The sequence below is a fragment of the Coffea arabica genome, chromosome 9e, assembly GCF_036785885.1.
Source record: "Coffea arabica cultivar ET-39 chromosome 9e, Coffea Arabica ET-39 HiFi, whole genome shotgun sequence".
Classification (NCBI taxonomy): domain Eukaryota; kingdom Viridiplantae; phylum Streptophyta; class Magnoliopsida; order Gentianales; family Rubiaceae; genus Coffea; species Coffea arabica.
In genome coordinates, this window is record NC_092327.1 from 15,802,120 (window position 1) to 15,816,912 (window position 14,793).

The following is a 14,793-nucleotide window of genomic DNA, read 5'->3' on the forward strand; positions in this document are numbered from 1 at the left end:
ATAAGACATTGAATGTATATTCTGTGAAATATAGAATAACAATACAAACACAATAAATATCTGCATGTTCACAAATATATATGCAATAACAACAATAAAATCCTAAAATCATTGAGAGCCTAGATGATCGTGAACCACACAGTATATCAAGAAAAAAAACACACACACACACACAATCACAGGTGCCTCTTTTTCCTTAGCACAAAAAAAAATTCTGATACAGAAAAATTTAAATGAGTTCGACAAAGAAAAAAGTGGAATACATCCCAACATTCAAACACCTTTACTTTAAAAACACTAAAGTTTTGGTTGCAACATCCAGCACCTCAATGGCTGTAATTAAACATGAACAAGATTTCAAGCACCTAAATCAGCCTCAAGCAACTCAATTGCATTAAACAGGAATCAGATTTGGTGGAACCAGAATTCAAGTGCCATCAAGCAACTAAATTGACATCAAGCAACCCAATTGTATTAAAAATGAATCTCTATTTTGTAGAACCAGAATTCAAGTGCCTCAATTGTAATAACTATGAAGAGCAAACAATTTATTTATACCTGACACAGAAGTTGCTTATTTGCGCAAGTCTTTCAGCTGGTTAGCTAACTCATCATACAGGCTTCTTGTTTCTGTTTGTTGCTGTTGCAAGGTCTTAATCAACTCTTGCTGAGCAGTGAATTGTTGAGTTACTTCTGCAGCTCGTTTTTCTGCTTCATCTGCTCTTTTTCGGCTGTCCTCAATCTCATGCCTCCAGCGTTCTACCTCAGCAGCTTGCTTCTTGGTTGCACTACGACCGCGGATGTGTCCAGGTATGTAACCAAGTTCTTGCTCGCATATTTCCTTGCTAGTCATTGAAGTTGTAGCCTGCAATTCCCTCATTTTGTCCTAGGCAAGTAAAAAATATGATCATTATGTAGCTGGAATGGATGTCAATAATTTAAAAATCCATTATCCAAGTGAAACAGCTCACCAAGGTCTCTTTTGCTTTGTCATTTACCAGCCCCCCTGACTTCTTTGACTTTCGACTTAACTCAAACATGTCTATCTCTGAAAGCTCGACATCTTCTTTCCTTTTCTGTCCAAATTTTCAATTTTTTCATTTTCAGTCATATGACAAAAAGGATGTACATGTACAAGTGTTGGCTGGGTTTCAGATTACCTTTTCCTCAACAACTCTTGCAAGCGATTTTGTGCCAACAGTAGTGTGGCAGTCATTTTTGGCACGATTTTGCTTGTTACGTTCACTAATTTTCTGCCACAAATTAGTGAAAATTTTAACTGACAAAGATTAGCAAATTTGTGAAGTGAAATCTGAAATTTAATAAAAGGATAGGTTATTTTGACAAGCTAACCTTAAATTCATCATTTTCAAAGTAGCTGACCAGCCACTTCCAATCTTCTTCACTCACACCTTCAGGAACTTGCCTCAATGCTTCTTGCCTTGATTCAAAACTCTGGAAATACTTGTGAAGCCGATATCGATGGTTTCGATATTGTGTGTTTAACTGCCTATTAATAGCAGTTTTTGAGGTGATGTGCTCTGGAAATCGAAAGTCATCCTACAATAACAGTGCAATCTACTTAAAACCAAGCAAATCTATGTGAAAATGACATATTAAATCTAAGGAAGATTTGAGTGCAAAAGTAGTGCAAATCTAAAGCAGTAAAATCTCTCATACTTTCTGGATGAAATTAGAGTATTAGCAGGTCAACAAATACCATAACCGTGCTGTATATGCCTTCTCGGTCACCGGGATTGAGATGGGACCACTTTGGAACATTAAGCCTAGCAGCCTTCCTAACAACACAACCCCCTTCTGTGATGAAGTATTGAGAATCCTTCCCAACAATCCGCCGAATACAATCATCAATTTCAATGGTGAGCGTCTCATTAGCCTCCTTTTTTTTTGATAATGATAGATTTCGTGTACGTCCTCTTCTTCTTGCTGACAGCAGCATAGCTATTAACAAATATCAGTCCATACATTACTTTGACCACATTAACAAAGTCAGTCATGAAATAGAAACTTGGTTTTTAATTTCAGCCGTGAAAATGAAGTCTAACTTACCATTTTCTTGCTCATCCGAAACTGGAATAGTCTCATTTTCTCCGGATGCACGAGACTCAGATGTCTGAGGGTGTATCATCCTACTCTCACTAGCAATTTCTCTAGGTGAAGAAGTTGGAGTGATAGATATTGCATTCTCTGAGGATACACTCTTGGATGCACTTCTTGGTTGATTGCTTCCAACTGAATTAGGTATTGCAGGCTGTTGTGCACCTTGAGCTTTTCTCTGCAGCATTTGGCCTCGCTTTCCTGGTCCAGCCATCTAAAAGTAACAAGAAGTTAGTGTTACAGCATAGTATAATTTAGGAATAAAAACTAGTTAGCCGGAGTTAAAGAGATTAAACTTAGTGTCATGTAGTCCTCATCAATTTCACCTATTCCGAATCGATGTCATTATCACTAAGAATCTCCTCTTCGTCTTCCTCATTGTTAGACTCATGTTCATTCACTTCATCATCATCATTAATGAAGTCTTCAAAGGTGCCATTTGAGCTATTTTTTGACTTCTCAGCATGTACAATGGATGAAGGTACAGCCTTCGGTATCTCATTGTCTTCTCTTGAAAGTAATGGTGGATTGTCGAGGTCTATTATAATAGTGAAATCCCCAGTTGCTTCTTCTTGATATATTTCCTCAACAATTGGTTCTTTTTCTAAATCTTCAGGAACATCATACAAGTGCCTTGGACTGAACCTCTCGACGACAAACCAGTTTTTGCCTAGTTTCAAGTCTTCAAGATAAAAGACTTGTTGGACATGTTGAGGGAGGACATATGGTTGGTCTTCATACCATTTTCTGGACGAATTGACACTTGTGATACCCCATTCTTTGTCCACTTGCATCCCAGCACTATCATCGGTCTTCCACCAGTCACACTTGAATACTATAACCTTTTTTTTCCCGAGCCAGTATCTTACTTCAATAATTTGTTGTATCACACCATAAAAATCGATCATATTGTTACCATGCTCACCTCTAACTACAATACCACTGTTTTGAGTCTTTCTTTGCCTTTCCCGATTTTCCGTGTGAAACCTATACCCATTAACCATGCAGCCCGTATACATGCAAACTCGGTTGTCTAGCCCAAATGCTAATGCTCGAAGCTCGCCATTGGAAGCCTCACTGCCATACATAACCTAGTAAGGACAATTTCACCTAAATCAGTAATTTATTGTATTAGAGATAAAAAAAGTAGGCTGTCCAAATGACACTACAAACATACACGCTGTTTAACCCATTTTGCAAATTCTCTATCGTGCCTTTGGTCCACATTTTCAGCACTCTCTGCCTCCAACTCCATTTTATGCGCACTATAGACAAAAACAATAAACCCATAAATTTTTTATGAACATATCAAAATATAGAACAAAGGTACAAGCTTTAATTAACATTAAAAGCTTACTTTATATAGTCCTCAAGCTCATCACAATTGTTCAATATAAATGTATGAATTTTTTCCAGCTCTGAGTCAAGGAAATTGCCCCTTTTGGGCCCTCCAAATGGACGACCAGGGCATGAAAAAATGGACAATTCACCAGTATTATATCCCCTATCATTGTTTCGTTCAGGCTTGTTGAATATCATATCAATATTGTCTAGGTACATAGAGCAGAATGTCAAGCATTCTTTATCTATGTACCGCTCAGCAATGCATCCCTCTGGCCGGGCCTTATTCCCAACATAACTTTTCAGCACTGCCATATGTCTTTCTCAAAGGAAAATAAAAGAAATTAGAAGATTGCAGTGGTCTTTAATAAAAAAAAAACTTACAAGGCTATATGTACAACTCTCTACCTCTCAAATGGGAACATCCAACGATATTGAGCTGGACCGCCAAGGATAGCTTCAGCAGGCAAGTGAACCATCAAGTGCATCATTATATCGAAGAAAGCTGGAGGGAACAACCTCTCTAATTTACATAAGATGACTGCAATTTTTTGGCCTAACTCCTCCAGAACCTCTCTATGTAATGTTCTAGCACATAATTTTTTGAAGAATTCACTTAACTCGAATAGCACTTGCCGAACTTCTTTTGTTAAACTTCCACGGATTGCAAGTGGGAGTAGCCTTTGTATAAAAATGTGGAAGTCATGACTTTTCATTCCAGAAATTTGAAACTAGCCATTCTTTATACATCGGCAAATGTTTGAGGCAAACCCATCTGGATATTTGACAGAATTCAAGAACTCACATACTTTTTTTTTTCCTCCTTGGTTAGGCTATAACAGGCATGTGGCATGATATAAGAGTCGCCATTTGGAATCAAATGTAGCTCTTTTTTCAAACCCAAATCCTTCAAATCTTGATGACACAACCAGTGGTCTTTGGTTTTGTTTTCAATATCCATAATTGTGGCAATGACAGTCTCTGAGACATTTTTTGACACATGCATTAAATCCAAATTATGCCTAAGAAGGAGGTCTGCCCAATATGGTAACTCAAAGAAACAACTTTTCTTTGTCCAGTTCAAACCACTCTTAGAACGCTTGCGTTTCTTTGCATTGGATTGCCCCTTGGTTTTCCCAAAATTTACCTCCATATTTTGCACCTGATCCAAAATTTCATTTCCAGATAAAGGTGCAACAGGATTCCTAAAGTCCACATTGCCATTGAAAGGTTTTTTTTCTCGCCGCCAAGAATGGTCAATGGGTAAGAAGCGGCGATGACCTGTGTAACACAACTTTTTTCGGCGTGGTAAATGTACGCAAGTTGTCTCAACCATGCAAATAGGACATGCTTGATACCCTTTCGTACTCCATCCGGACAGCATTGCATAAGCTGGAAAATCATTTATAGTCCATAGTAAAGCTGCCCGGAGGTCAAATTTCTTGCCACTATATGCATCATATGTTTCAACACCAAGCCACATTTCATTCAGTTCATCTATTAGAGTCTCCATGTAAACATCAATCTCATTTCCCGGGGATTTAGGCCCAGGAATTAGCATTGATAGGAAAAAGAAAGGATCTCTCATACACTTCCAAGGGGACAGATTGTATGGCACTAGATAAATAGGCCAGATGCTATAAGCACTACTCATGGTCCCAAAAGGATTGAAACCATCAGTTGCAAGACCTAACCTCACATTTCTAGGATCAACGGCGAAGTCCGGATGCAACCTATCAAAGTGTTTCCATGCTTCACTGTCTGCTGGATGCCGCATGATGTTATCATCATGCACACACTTTTCTTTATGCCATCTCATATCTGAAGCTATTTCTTTGTGGGTATATAATCGTTGCAGCCTAGGCTTCAAAGGAAAGTAACGCAAAACTTTGCGTGGAACTCTTGAACCTGCCATCTTGTAGCGAGGTTCTTTACAATTTAGATTTGGACAAGTGTCTAAAATTTCATTTTCTTTGCGGAAGAGAACACAATCATTGACACAAGCATGGATTTTTTCAGATTTAAAACCTAAGTCTCGAATGAGCTTCTTAGCATCAGCAAAAGACTTGGGAACTGTGGCTTCAGGAGGTAGTGCATGCCTAAAAATTTCCAGCAATGCATTGAAGGACTTTATAGTCCACCCGCTCATTGTTTTCAAATGGAGCAAAGTGACTACAAAGGATAGCTTTGAGTAAAAATGATTCCCTGGATACAGCTCCTTTTTTGCATCTTCTAACAATTTAAGAAAGTTATCTGTGTCACTATGATTCGCATTTAGACTATCATCCGTTGATTCTTCCCTACCAGCCCAATTGTCCCCCCATTGTGCTGTCCCAATGTCGTGCAACATGTCATTTAAATCTTTAGTATCACTATCCTCCTCTCCATCCCCATGTTCAGTACTATCCCCACAATTTTGGTGTCGAAATTGTTCCCCATGGTGTATCCATCTTGTGTAGCTTTTACGAATGCCTTGAGTCAATAAATGATCCTCCACAACTGTTTTAGTTTGGTTACAAAAATTATTACATTGTGTACATGGGCATGGGATTTTCTGATTTTCAACTTTTTGAGAATATGCAAACTTGAGGAAATTTTTGACTCCGAGTTCATAAGCCTTGTCCTTCCTATTGCTAATCTTCATCCAAGTTTTATCCATGTCCTAGATATAGACACATCAGCCTTTAGTACAAAATACTTTTCTAATATCAAACTAAAGAGAATAATTTGTTAACTAGCCTTTTCAAAAATTAAGGCTACAAGTCATATGAAAAGCAGCCATAAAAGTAATATGAAAATTCATATGAAAAGCCATGAAATCAGTATCATATATCAAGAAAAGTAATATGTAAATGAAGAACAAAGAACAAACTTCAGTTGAACATACCTGAGAAATGTATAGCTTTCCCCAATTGCCTCGGATTTGCTGGTGCTAAAGAGCTCGACGCGGTTGCGGGTCAATAGAGGGGAGAAAGGGCTATCGTCAGTGGTGAAGGAAATGCTGAAGAATAAATTATGGTGCTGGATAGCTCGGACTTCAGCGGCTGATGGTGGTGGATAGCGGCGGACTTCAGCGGTTAACGGTGGTGAGCGGCATTTCGACGCGGTTGTGGGTCAATGGAGGGGAGAAAGGGTCATCGTCAGTGGTGAAGGAAAGGCTGAAGAATAAAGCTCAAGTTGCTGGGTAGCGGCGAACTTCAGCGGCTGATGGTGGTGGATAGCGGCGGACTTCAGCGGCTAACGGTGGCGAGCGGCATTTCGAATCTACGGGAAGGAAGGGTTAGTTCACCATAGGAAGGAAAGACTGAGAATGAAATTTGTCTAAGTGTTGGAAGAGAGAAGCGGCGAGACTTTTGTTTGTGTGTGAACAACCAAAAACGACGTCGTTTTGTAGAGATTTCAGCCACCCGCCTCGCGCCTGTTTCAGATTTCAGACTGGCGCTCTTTTTTTTTGGCATCTAAGCACGTCTTTGAGATTCTAGGATTCACGCCTTTAGCTTCATACATCTTTTTTCTTTTTTTTTTTTAGCCAAATTTTTTTTTCAGGTTTCTTTTCTCATACTTAATCTCTTTTTTTTTCCTTAATCTCATCTATAAATATCAAATAAATTGTTTGATATTGGTTTCTTTTTTGTGCATGTATATATATGTGTGCTTGTTTGTGTCTATATACATCTTTTTGGGTTTGCACAACTCAATATACAAATTATTTAAGAAATTACCTTACAATAAAACTTGCACAATAAAACATGTTTCAAAAATTTAACATGCATAGAATCGCTTATATACAGTATAGCACTTCTTACTCATGCTTATACTACTCTTTGTCTATTACTTAGTTTTTATAATAAATTAAAAGAAACATGTAATCAAATATTCTGTTAAATGTGTGGCAACTCACAATCTTATTGCACAACAGATATTTTACTGAATAATTTTAATTTCGTATATACCCATTCCATATGAAAATAATTATTACTTATGATGTATTACACGTTATACTAATCTTTCACAGTGCTAACATTAGACTACAAATTATATTCAATTACACTTTTTCAAATTATTTCAGTTATTGATTTTTGGGGGTTGTTATACGGAATAATAAACAATTCGTGAAAAAATTTTTATGCTCAGACATGTCTATTATGTCAACTTAGCAAAAATTACAAATATCTAAAAATAGTTTGTTATTATATCATTTGCAGTTTGCTAATACGTAATGAATATGGGCTAAATTATAAAATTAGGGTATCATATCTTCGGTGCTTTTGCTCATATAAAAGAATTGGGGGCTAAATAATAAAATTAGGGTGCCATAGTTGAATTAGTGAAATTTGATGAAAATACTATAGAATTGCTTATATACAGTATAGCACTTCTTACTCATGCTTATCCTACTCTTTGTCTATTACTTAGTTTTTATAATAAATTAAAAGAAACATGTAATCAAATATTCTGTTAAATGTGTTACAACTCTCAATCTTATTGCACGACAGATATTTTACTGAATAATTTTAATTTCGTATATACCCATTCCATATGAAAATAATTATTACTTATGATGTATTACACGTTATACTAATCTTTCACAGTGCTAACATTAGACTACAAATTATATTCAATTACACTTTTTCAAATTATTTCAGTTATTGATTTTTGGGGGTTGTTATAAGTAATAATAAACAATTCATGAAAAAAATTTTATGCTCAGACATGTCTATTATGTCAACTTAGCAAAAATTACAAATATCTAAAAATAGTTTGTTATTATATCATTTGCATTTTGTTAATACATAATGAATAGGGGCTAAATTATAAAATTAGGGTGTCATATCTTCGGTGCTTTTGCTAATATAAAAGAATTGGGGGCTAAATAATAAAATTAGGGTGTCATAGTAGAATTAGTGAAAGTTGATGAAAATACTGTAGTATACAGTGACGCAAAAAATTGTCACAAAATTGGAACCGGGTAGACTTTCAATGACAACAAGTTATGTTGTCACTGTAGAGAGAGCGTTTGTGACGACTTTACTTGAGTTGTCATAAAATCATTTCCCGCGGCATCAAATGAGATGCGCGCCAACTATTTCGTGATGAGTTGAGAATGACAACTTCCAATGTTGTCACTGATTATGCTTGTGCTGTACTCATCTGTGATGACACCTAATGTCGTCACTGAATTAGGTTATCTGTGACAAGATTTTTGTTGTCACATAAATTTTTGTCACTGAAAAATATATTTGTTGTAGTGCCATGAAATTTGGTAGAGGGACAACCCTTATATGGTGGTATTATACTGCTAATTTTGGTGTTATTCTGAGACCGTTTCATTGCTCAAATAAATTTCCAAAGTTCAAGACTTGATTTTGGAAAACCCTTGTTTAACAAGGAAATTTGGGTAACTTTGAGCTACTATATCTTGGTACTCAAAACTCCGTTTCTCGTTCCACTTGTTTTGTTGTAAACTTGGATTACAACACTACTAGAGTTACAAATTTTAAAGGCTAGTTCCAATCAAGTGAATTTTGCTGAATTTTCAAAGTTGGCCAAAAACCAACTTAAATCTGCCTTATGAACCAAAACAGCGACTTTGAGCTCATTTTGAATGTTTTCCATTTGGAATCTTAGAGAAGTTTATTCTAGGAACTTTTAGTACTTTGGAAGAGGTTTTCAACGGTACCAAGTTTTCCAATTTTGGACTTGTAAAGAATGAGATACGGTTTTTCAAAGATCTTGTACCAAAACTTAAATTTCCGAGTCTTAAGGAAATAGAGATTTTTGAATTCTCCTTATTCCTTTGATGTTACTTGAACGTATTAAACTTGATTTCCAAGATGAAACCTCAATTGCTTTTGTGCATTAAAATCCCATCTTTGAACCCCGATTTATGAGTGGTTGGGATTCGTTTTCTTTGAGATTTTATTAGATTGTGCATTAAGTACAATCTTTGTAATAATTGGGGGTTTTGACTGATAAATCCTTATTAATTGCTCAGGCACACAAGAGGAACTTCAAGAGGATCCCACGGTGGACGCTTGAACTTCGAGTGCCGTTTCTTCTTGTTTACTTGGTGAGTGTCAAGTGCATGTTAAATACTTATGTAATTGAAATGTGAATTGTACAAGTGTTATACATGATACGTAAACTTGTTGAGACGAGTGTGTATTTTATCGCACTCGTTCTTCTTTGGGGAATGCTACAGTTAAAATGTGCTATGTGAATTGATATTCAAATTGTGTGAAATGAATTGTTATAGGAATTAAGTGAAATGTTGTTATTGCCAACCATATTTGTGTTGTGATGTCGAGTGGAGTGAGCCTCCTCGACTTATGTGTATATACGTGGGGACACCCTCGTTCTCTCTTTCCTTTAATTATGAGATACTTGTTACATGGATACACATGATCGGTAACTGTTCATAGACATGTTTAACTCGTATGCTCTGAGGGGAAGCATGTACCACACCGATTCGGGTGGGAGGTACCTCTCATCCCGGCTCAGTGCTATACTCGGTTCCCTGAGCGATAGTATGTACCACATCGATTCGAGTGGGAGGTACCTGTGGCGACCCCACTTCCCCCTAAGGCGAACCAAAGGGTTGGCGGGCCGTCTGCCCAGCTCTCGCCAGGACTCACGCAAGCATTCTAACCCAAAACCTTTCGAAGAATAACCTAATCTTTTACAAAACAATTCCTCCGAAGAAGACCGTCACTAAAACCACATTAACTTCAGAGATAGCAGTGATTTAAAATAGCCAAACGACGGCTCCTAAACATTTCACGCGTTGCGAACTGCGGAATAGAATCGTACCGTCCCAACTAAGAAAAAATTCATACAACAAAATACAACAATCAAGCCAAGCATCCAAATTAAGTTTTACACATTTTCCAGCTTCAAGTGGCAATCCAAAATAAAAGTACATTATCCAAATTTAACACACTACAGCCCACACAAATAGTCATAGTATACAAATACATCCCAAAACGAAACATGGATAAGTTTCAAAGCTTTCAATTTCCAGAACCTGTCAAGGAAAACAAATAAACGTGGGGTGAGCTAAAGCTCAGTGGTGCCCCAAAAACATGCAGTCACGTAAATCAAACAGCGAGAAATAACTTAACCAAATTGAACAGTTAGGAAAGCGTATAACAGCACAAGGTAGGATACAGGGGCTCTCAGGAGCCATTTTCCTCGCTTGATCACCATTCATCGTAGTTGACCCTCCGTCAACTCTCACTACTTATAGTCCATGTAGATCCACTCATTTTAATCCTAACCCGTCACCATTCTTACCCCTGTCCCGGGCCCGCACACCGACTAAGGACGCAGTATACTCGAGATATACCCGTAGATGATTGGTCGAGGGGCTCACCCAACGACGTTATTGTAGTTAGATTCATGCGTCGAGAGATTCACCCAACGACGTAACTATATTTAGATACATGGTAGTTGGATTCAGAAGTCGAGGGATTCACCCAACGACGCAACTACATTTAGATTCATGGATTCACGAGAAAATGATTCACGCAAGTCACCACTCGAACGGCTAGTGCGATAAAGTACACACTGCTCACTTCGATGGATCAAAAACTAGTTTTGCAAATTATCACTTATTGAGTCAAGAAAGCACTTTAACCAAGTAATCATATAACAAGTAGGAACACTCACCAAGAGTGAAGTTCAGATGTCAAATTGGGAATCAAATTCCGCGTCCTCGCAATATCCTAGAATACCAAAATTTTGAAACTATAAGTTTCTATTCAGTTTTTAAGCTTATACAAATCGAGGTTTATCTAATATATTACTAGTTTACTTCCCATAGTAAATTCAAGAATCTACTTAAGTTGAAGCTTGACAAAAGTAGTAGAAATGTTTCTTATAGTTTTCCTGAGATATTTTTTTCCTTATAAAAGGGTAACTGGTATTATTTTCTTGAAATAAGTCGACAAACCTCTTAACTTCAAAGCTAGAGAAATTATTTTCTATAACCATCAGGGCTATTTTGAGCTAAAGGAAAATTGTCGGTTTGGAAAATTTTAAGCAAAACACTAGATACTGAGTTTTATCGCACCATACTAGAGTGAAGTTACATTTAAAATGCTTGTTTAAAACTTTCTCAAGATCACAGGACCCAAAATGGATTCCTTACGATTCCAATTTACATAATATTTCAGATTTGTCAATATAACCAACTCACATTTCAAATAGAAATCTCACTAGGGCTCCGTCAATCATTAGCCCTAGGTTTCAATAGATTCATATCAAATCAAGAATAAATAAATGACCAAGGCTTCGTCAATCATTAGCACTTGGTTTTGGACAAGCTCATATTACATCTTAACTAAAACAAAATGAAGGTAAGGCCTCCAAGAAATTCCAGCAATCAAATGTCATCACCCTTTAACATTTATAAAATCATTCAAATGGCCAAGGGCTTCATCAATCATTAGCCCTTGACAACCATCAAACACTTCCAACCACAATTCAATCAAGGATTCAAACCACAAATAAGCTAAAGGCTCGATCCAAGTCAAAATTCAGTTTAACGAAGAAACAGGACATTAATACAGAACAGTCTACTTTGAGGATTCACAGACAGCAGTACACATGGAGGAAAAATATGAAATTTCTACAGAACAAAGGTCTATGATTCTAGTTTCAAATGCCACTGACGGCACCTTAAATGGATTTTCCTACACCAAGATATAAACATTTTACTGAGACTGGTCAGGGACATCCGAAAATCTGAAATTTCATTTTTCACTTGTGAAAAACTCCTTTTTCTCTTTTAACACCAAAATGTTTTTATTCAACCATCCATACATTTCTTATAGAACTCCAAGACAACATATTCCAGGCATTTCCATCCATCATGTTTCAAGGAAACATTTAAAAACCAAGCTGAGATTCCAACTCAACCTTAGGCTATCACAAAAGAAATTCCAGCAACTAATATACTTTAGATCAAATTTTCCCTCGGTTTAAACATGGTGTTAGGTACTCAAATTCAGCATTTAAACACTTAGCTAGCCATTAAAGATTTCTACTTCAAAACCGGATTCACACAGCCCCTAAAATCATCCAGCAAAAATCCAGAAATCTGTCCAACCAGTCACGGATGAACATGCATGAAGAAACTTTCTGTTTTCATTTTATTTTCTTGGTTAAAACATGCTTTTAAACTCTCAACTTCCTCATGCAATTACTTAGCTAGAAAATAAACATTTCCAATTCAGAAATCGAGTTCAAATCACAGCCATCAACACCAAAATTTCCAAAAAATTATTCCAGCTTGGCTCGGATGAACATGCATGTGGCAGGTTTTATTTTGATTTTATTTTTCTGGTTTAAACTAATTAATTAACTACATGCAGAGCCTAATTAACTTGTTATTAACTATCTAATTATGGTTATAAGCTCAAACAACAACATTAGACCAAATAAGGCTGCAATAATCAAGCTAAGCTCTCGGCAGTCTCAACCTTTGACACATCAATTTTCTTCTTTTCTAATACCCTCATCCGGATGCCTAACATCACATGCATGTTACTAGATGACTTAATTTTCCTGTTTATGATTAGTTAAACACTTAATTACGCTCAGATTGTCGTAGGGAATCAGAGATGAAGCTACAATTCCAAGCCAGCTCCTCGGCAGAACCATTTAGCCAAAACAGAAATTTTCTAATGGCTTGATTTCATCAACCGACTGAACAATCCATACATGCAAGCTCTGATATAGCTTTCTCTACTAGTAATCAACCTAATTAGTCCAGAAATTACCTCAAATACCAGCTAAGCTCACACACGAAAATTCCAGAATTTTCTTTCCTTCCTCTCGGCTTCAAGCGCAGGTCGGCTGGTCCTGGTTCTTGAGTTGCGGCTGGAGAGGTGTTGTGGTGAGTCAGAGATGAAATGGTGAAGTGTGGCGGTATCTTGGTATTAAGAAGGAAGAGGAAATGGTTTGCGAGGAGTTTGTGCAGAGGAAAAATGAAATGGTGGTTTTGAGATCTGAAATGGAGAGAAAGGTATATGGTGCCGCGGTTTAGTAGAAGGGATTGAGTGTACGAATAGGTTGCGTATCGAATTGGCGAAAATGTGATTGGCCGATAGTTGCGGTGATTGAAATTGCTGTCAGAGGGTTTGTTTGGTTTGCATGGAAATGTTGTGATTGCAAGGGCATTTTAGTCTTTTCACTTTGCTTCCTAACCTCAACTTAATTTCTCAATTCTAACTTAATCCCAAAAATTATCCCCAAGTGTGATTTGAACGCCTAATTATACACTAGTATACCTAAACCATTTTTATCGAATATTTATCGATTTAGTAATATAGAATAAAGTGAAATAATAATTTAATACCAGTGTGTCAGTTTGCACAAAAATTATTTTTACGCACTTATTGTGAAAACTTTCCTTTTTAACCTATAATGCTAGCAACTATTTGGAATTAATCATTGAGTCTTGAGTAATTTATTTTAAAGTAATAAGATTAATCGGCTCAAGTATCATTAATTTAGCATAATGGAATTTAAGTATTCTAACATTTTATGTTAAGGCGAAAAAATTTAATCTAACTCTAAAGATATTAATTTAATCTAGCAAAACCAAGAAATTTCATAACGTAGGAACATTATATTATTTTTCACATAAACCTATTTTTATGTACTTAATTGCGAACAAGTAAAAATAATGCTAGAAATTTATTAAAGAATTAAAAGAAATGCAAATGAAATATGCACAGGCTTATATATATTTTTGGGGTTCTCACAGTACCTCTCATGTCGACTCAAAACCATAACAATAATTGGTAATTGTACATGAATATGTTTAACTCATGAGCTCTGAGCGGATAGCATATACCACACCAATCTGGGTGGGAGGTGCCTCTCATACCGTCTCAGTGCTATAATTGGTTCTCGGAGCGATAGCATGTACCACACCGATTCGGGTGGGAGGTACCTCTCATGTCGACTCAAAACTATAAATAAAGTATAAGTCGATTGGAGCGATGTCTCATCGACCACTGAGCGATAGCATGTACCACACCGATTCGGGTGGGAGGTACCTCTCATGTCGACTCAAGAACCCTAAACGTGTAATCGATTCCCTGAGTGATAGCATGTACCACACCGATTCGGGTGGGAGGTACCTCTCATGTCGACTCAAGAACCCTAAACGTGTAATTGATTCCCTGAGCGATAGCATGTACCACACCGATTCGGGTGGGAGGTACCTCTCATGTCGACTCAGAACCATACTTGAAAAAGTGAAATTCTACGGACTTGATTACCTAATCGGGTGATGGAATGTCATCACAAGGAAGTATTGGATTG

The 14,793-nt window shown here is 36.9% G+C and overlaps 2 protein-coding genes and 1 long non-coding RNA gene across 3 annotated transcripts; all 3 read right to left on the reverse strand.

The window, feature by feature from the left end:
- Window positions 1-303: 303 nt before the first annotated feature.
- On the reverse strand, window positions 304-1,692 carry LOC140014504 (uncharacterized). Its single transcript, XM_072065425.1, has 5 exons — window positions 1,681-1,692; window positions 1,354-1,541; window positions 1,161-1,253; window positions 972-1,076; window positions 304-886 (listed from the first exon to the last, which is right to left on the reverse strand). The coding sequence occupies exons 4-5, from the start codon at window positions 1,038-1,040 to the stop codon at window positions 575-577; spliced, it is 381 nt and encodes a 126-aa protein (XP_071921526.1). The 5' UTR covers window positions 1,041-1,076; window positions 1,161-1,253; window positions 1,354-1,541; window positions 1,681-1,692; the 3' UTR covers window positions 304-574.
- A 1,637-nt stretch (window positions 1,693-3,329) lies between these two features.
- On the reverse strand, window positions 3,330-4,278 carry LOC140014870 (uncharacterized). The gene is made up of 3 exons (XR_011821584.1): window positions 3,868-4,278; window positions 3,476-3,778; window positions 3,330-3,383 (listed from the first exon to the last, which is right to left on the reverse strand). It is a non-coding gene; the product is annotated as an uncharacterized lncRNA (long non-coding RNA).
- A 90-nt stretch (window positions 4,279-4,368) lies between these two features.
- LOC113729065 (uncharacterized) lies at window positions 4,369-6,118 on the reverse strand. Its single transcript, XM_072065681.1, has 2 exons — window positions 4,607-6,118; window positions 4,369-4,440 (listed from the first exon to the last, which is right to left on the reverse strand). The coding sequence occupies exons 1-2, from the start codon at window positions 6,116-6,118 to the stop codon at window positions 4,369-4,371; spliced, it is 1,584 nt and encodes a 527-aa protein (XP_071921782.1).
- Between the last annotated feature and the right edge of the window lie 8,675 nt (window positions 6,119-14,793).

Bases quoted from the DNA above. Each gene is read 5' to 3' on its own strand.
- LOC140014504 (XM_072065425.1), bottom strand. From the start codon at position 1,040: ATGTTTGAGTTAAGTCGAAAGTCAAAGAAGTCAGGGGGGCTGGTAAAT. The intron at 887-971 runs GTGAGCTGTTTC...TTACTTGCCTAG, and splicing joins ACAAAGCAAAAGAGACCTTG to GACAAAATGAGGGAATTGCA.
- LOC113729065 (XM_072065681.1), bottom strand. From the start codon at position 6,118: ATGGATAAAACTTGGATGAAGATTAGCAATAGGAAGGACAAGGCTTAT. The intron at 4,441-4,606 runs GTAAATTTTGGG...AAAATGTCTCAG, and splicing joins ATCAGGTGCAAAATATGGAG to AGACTGTCATTGCCACAATT.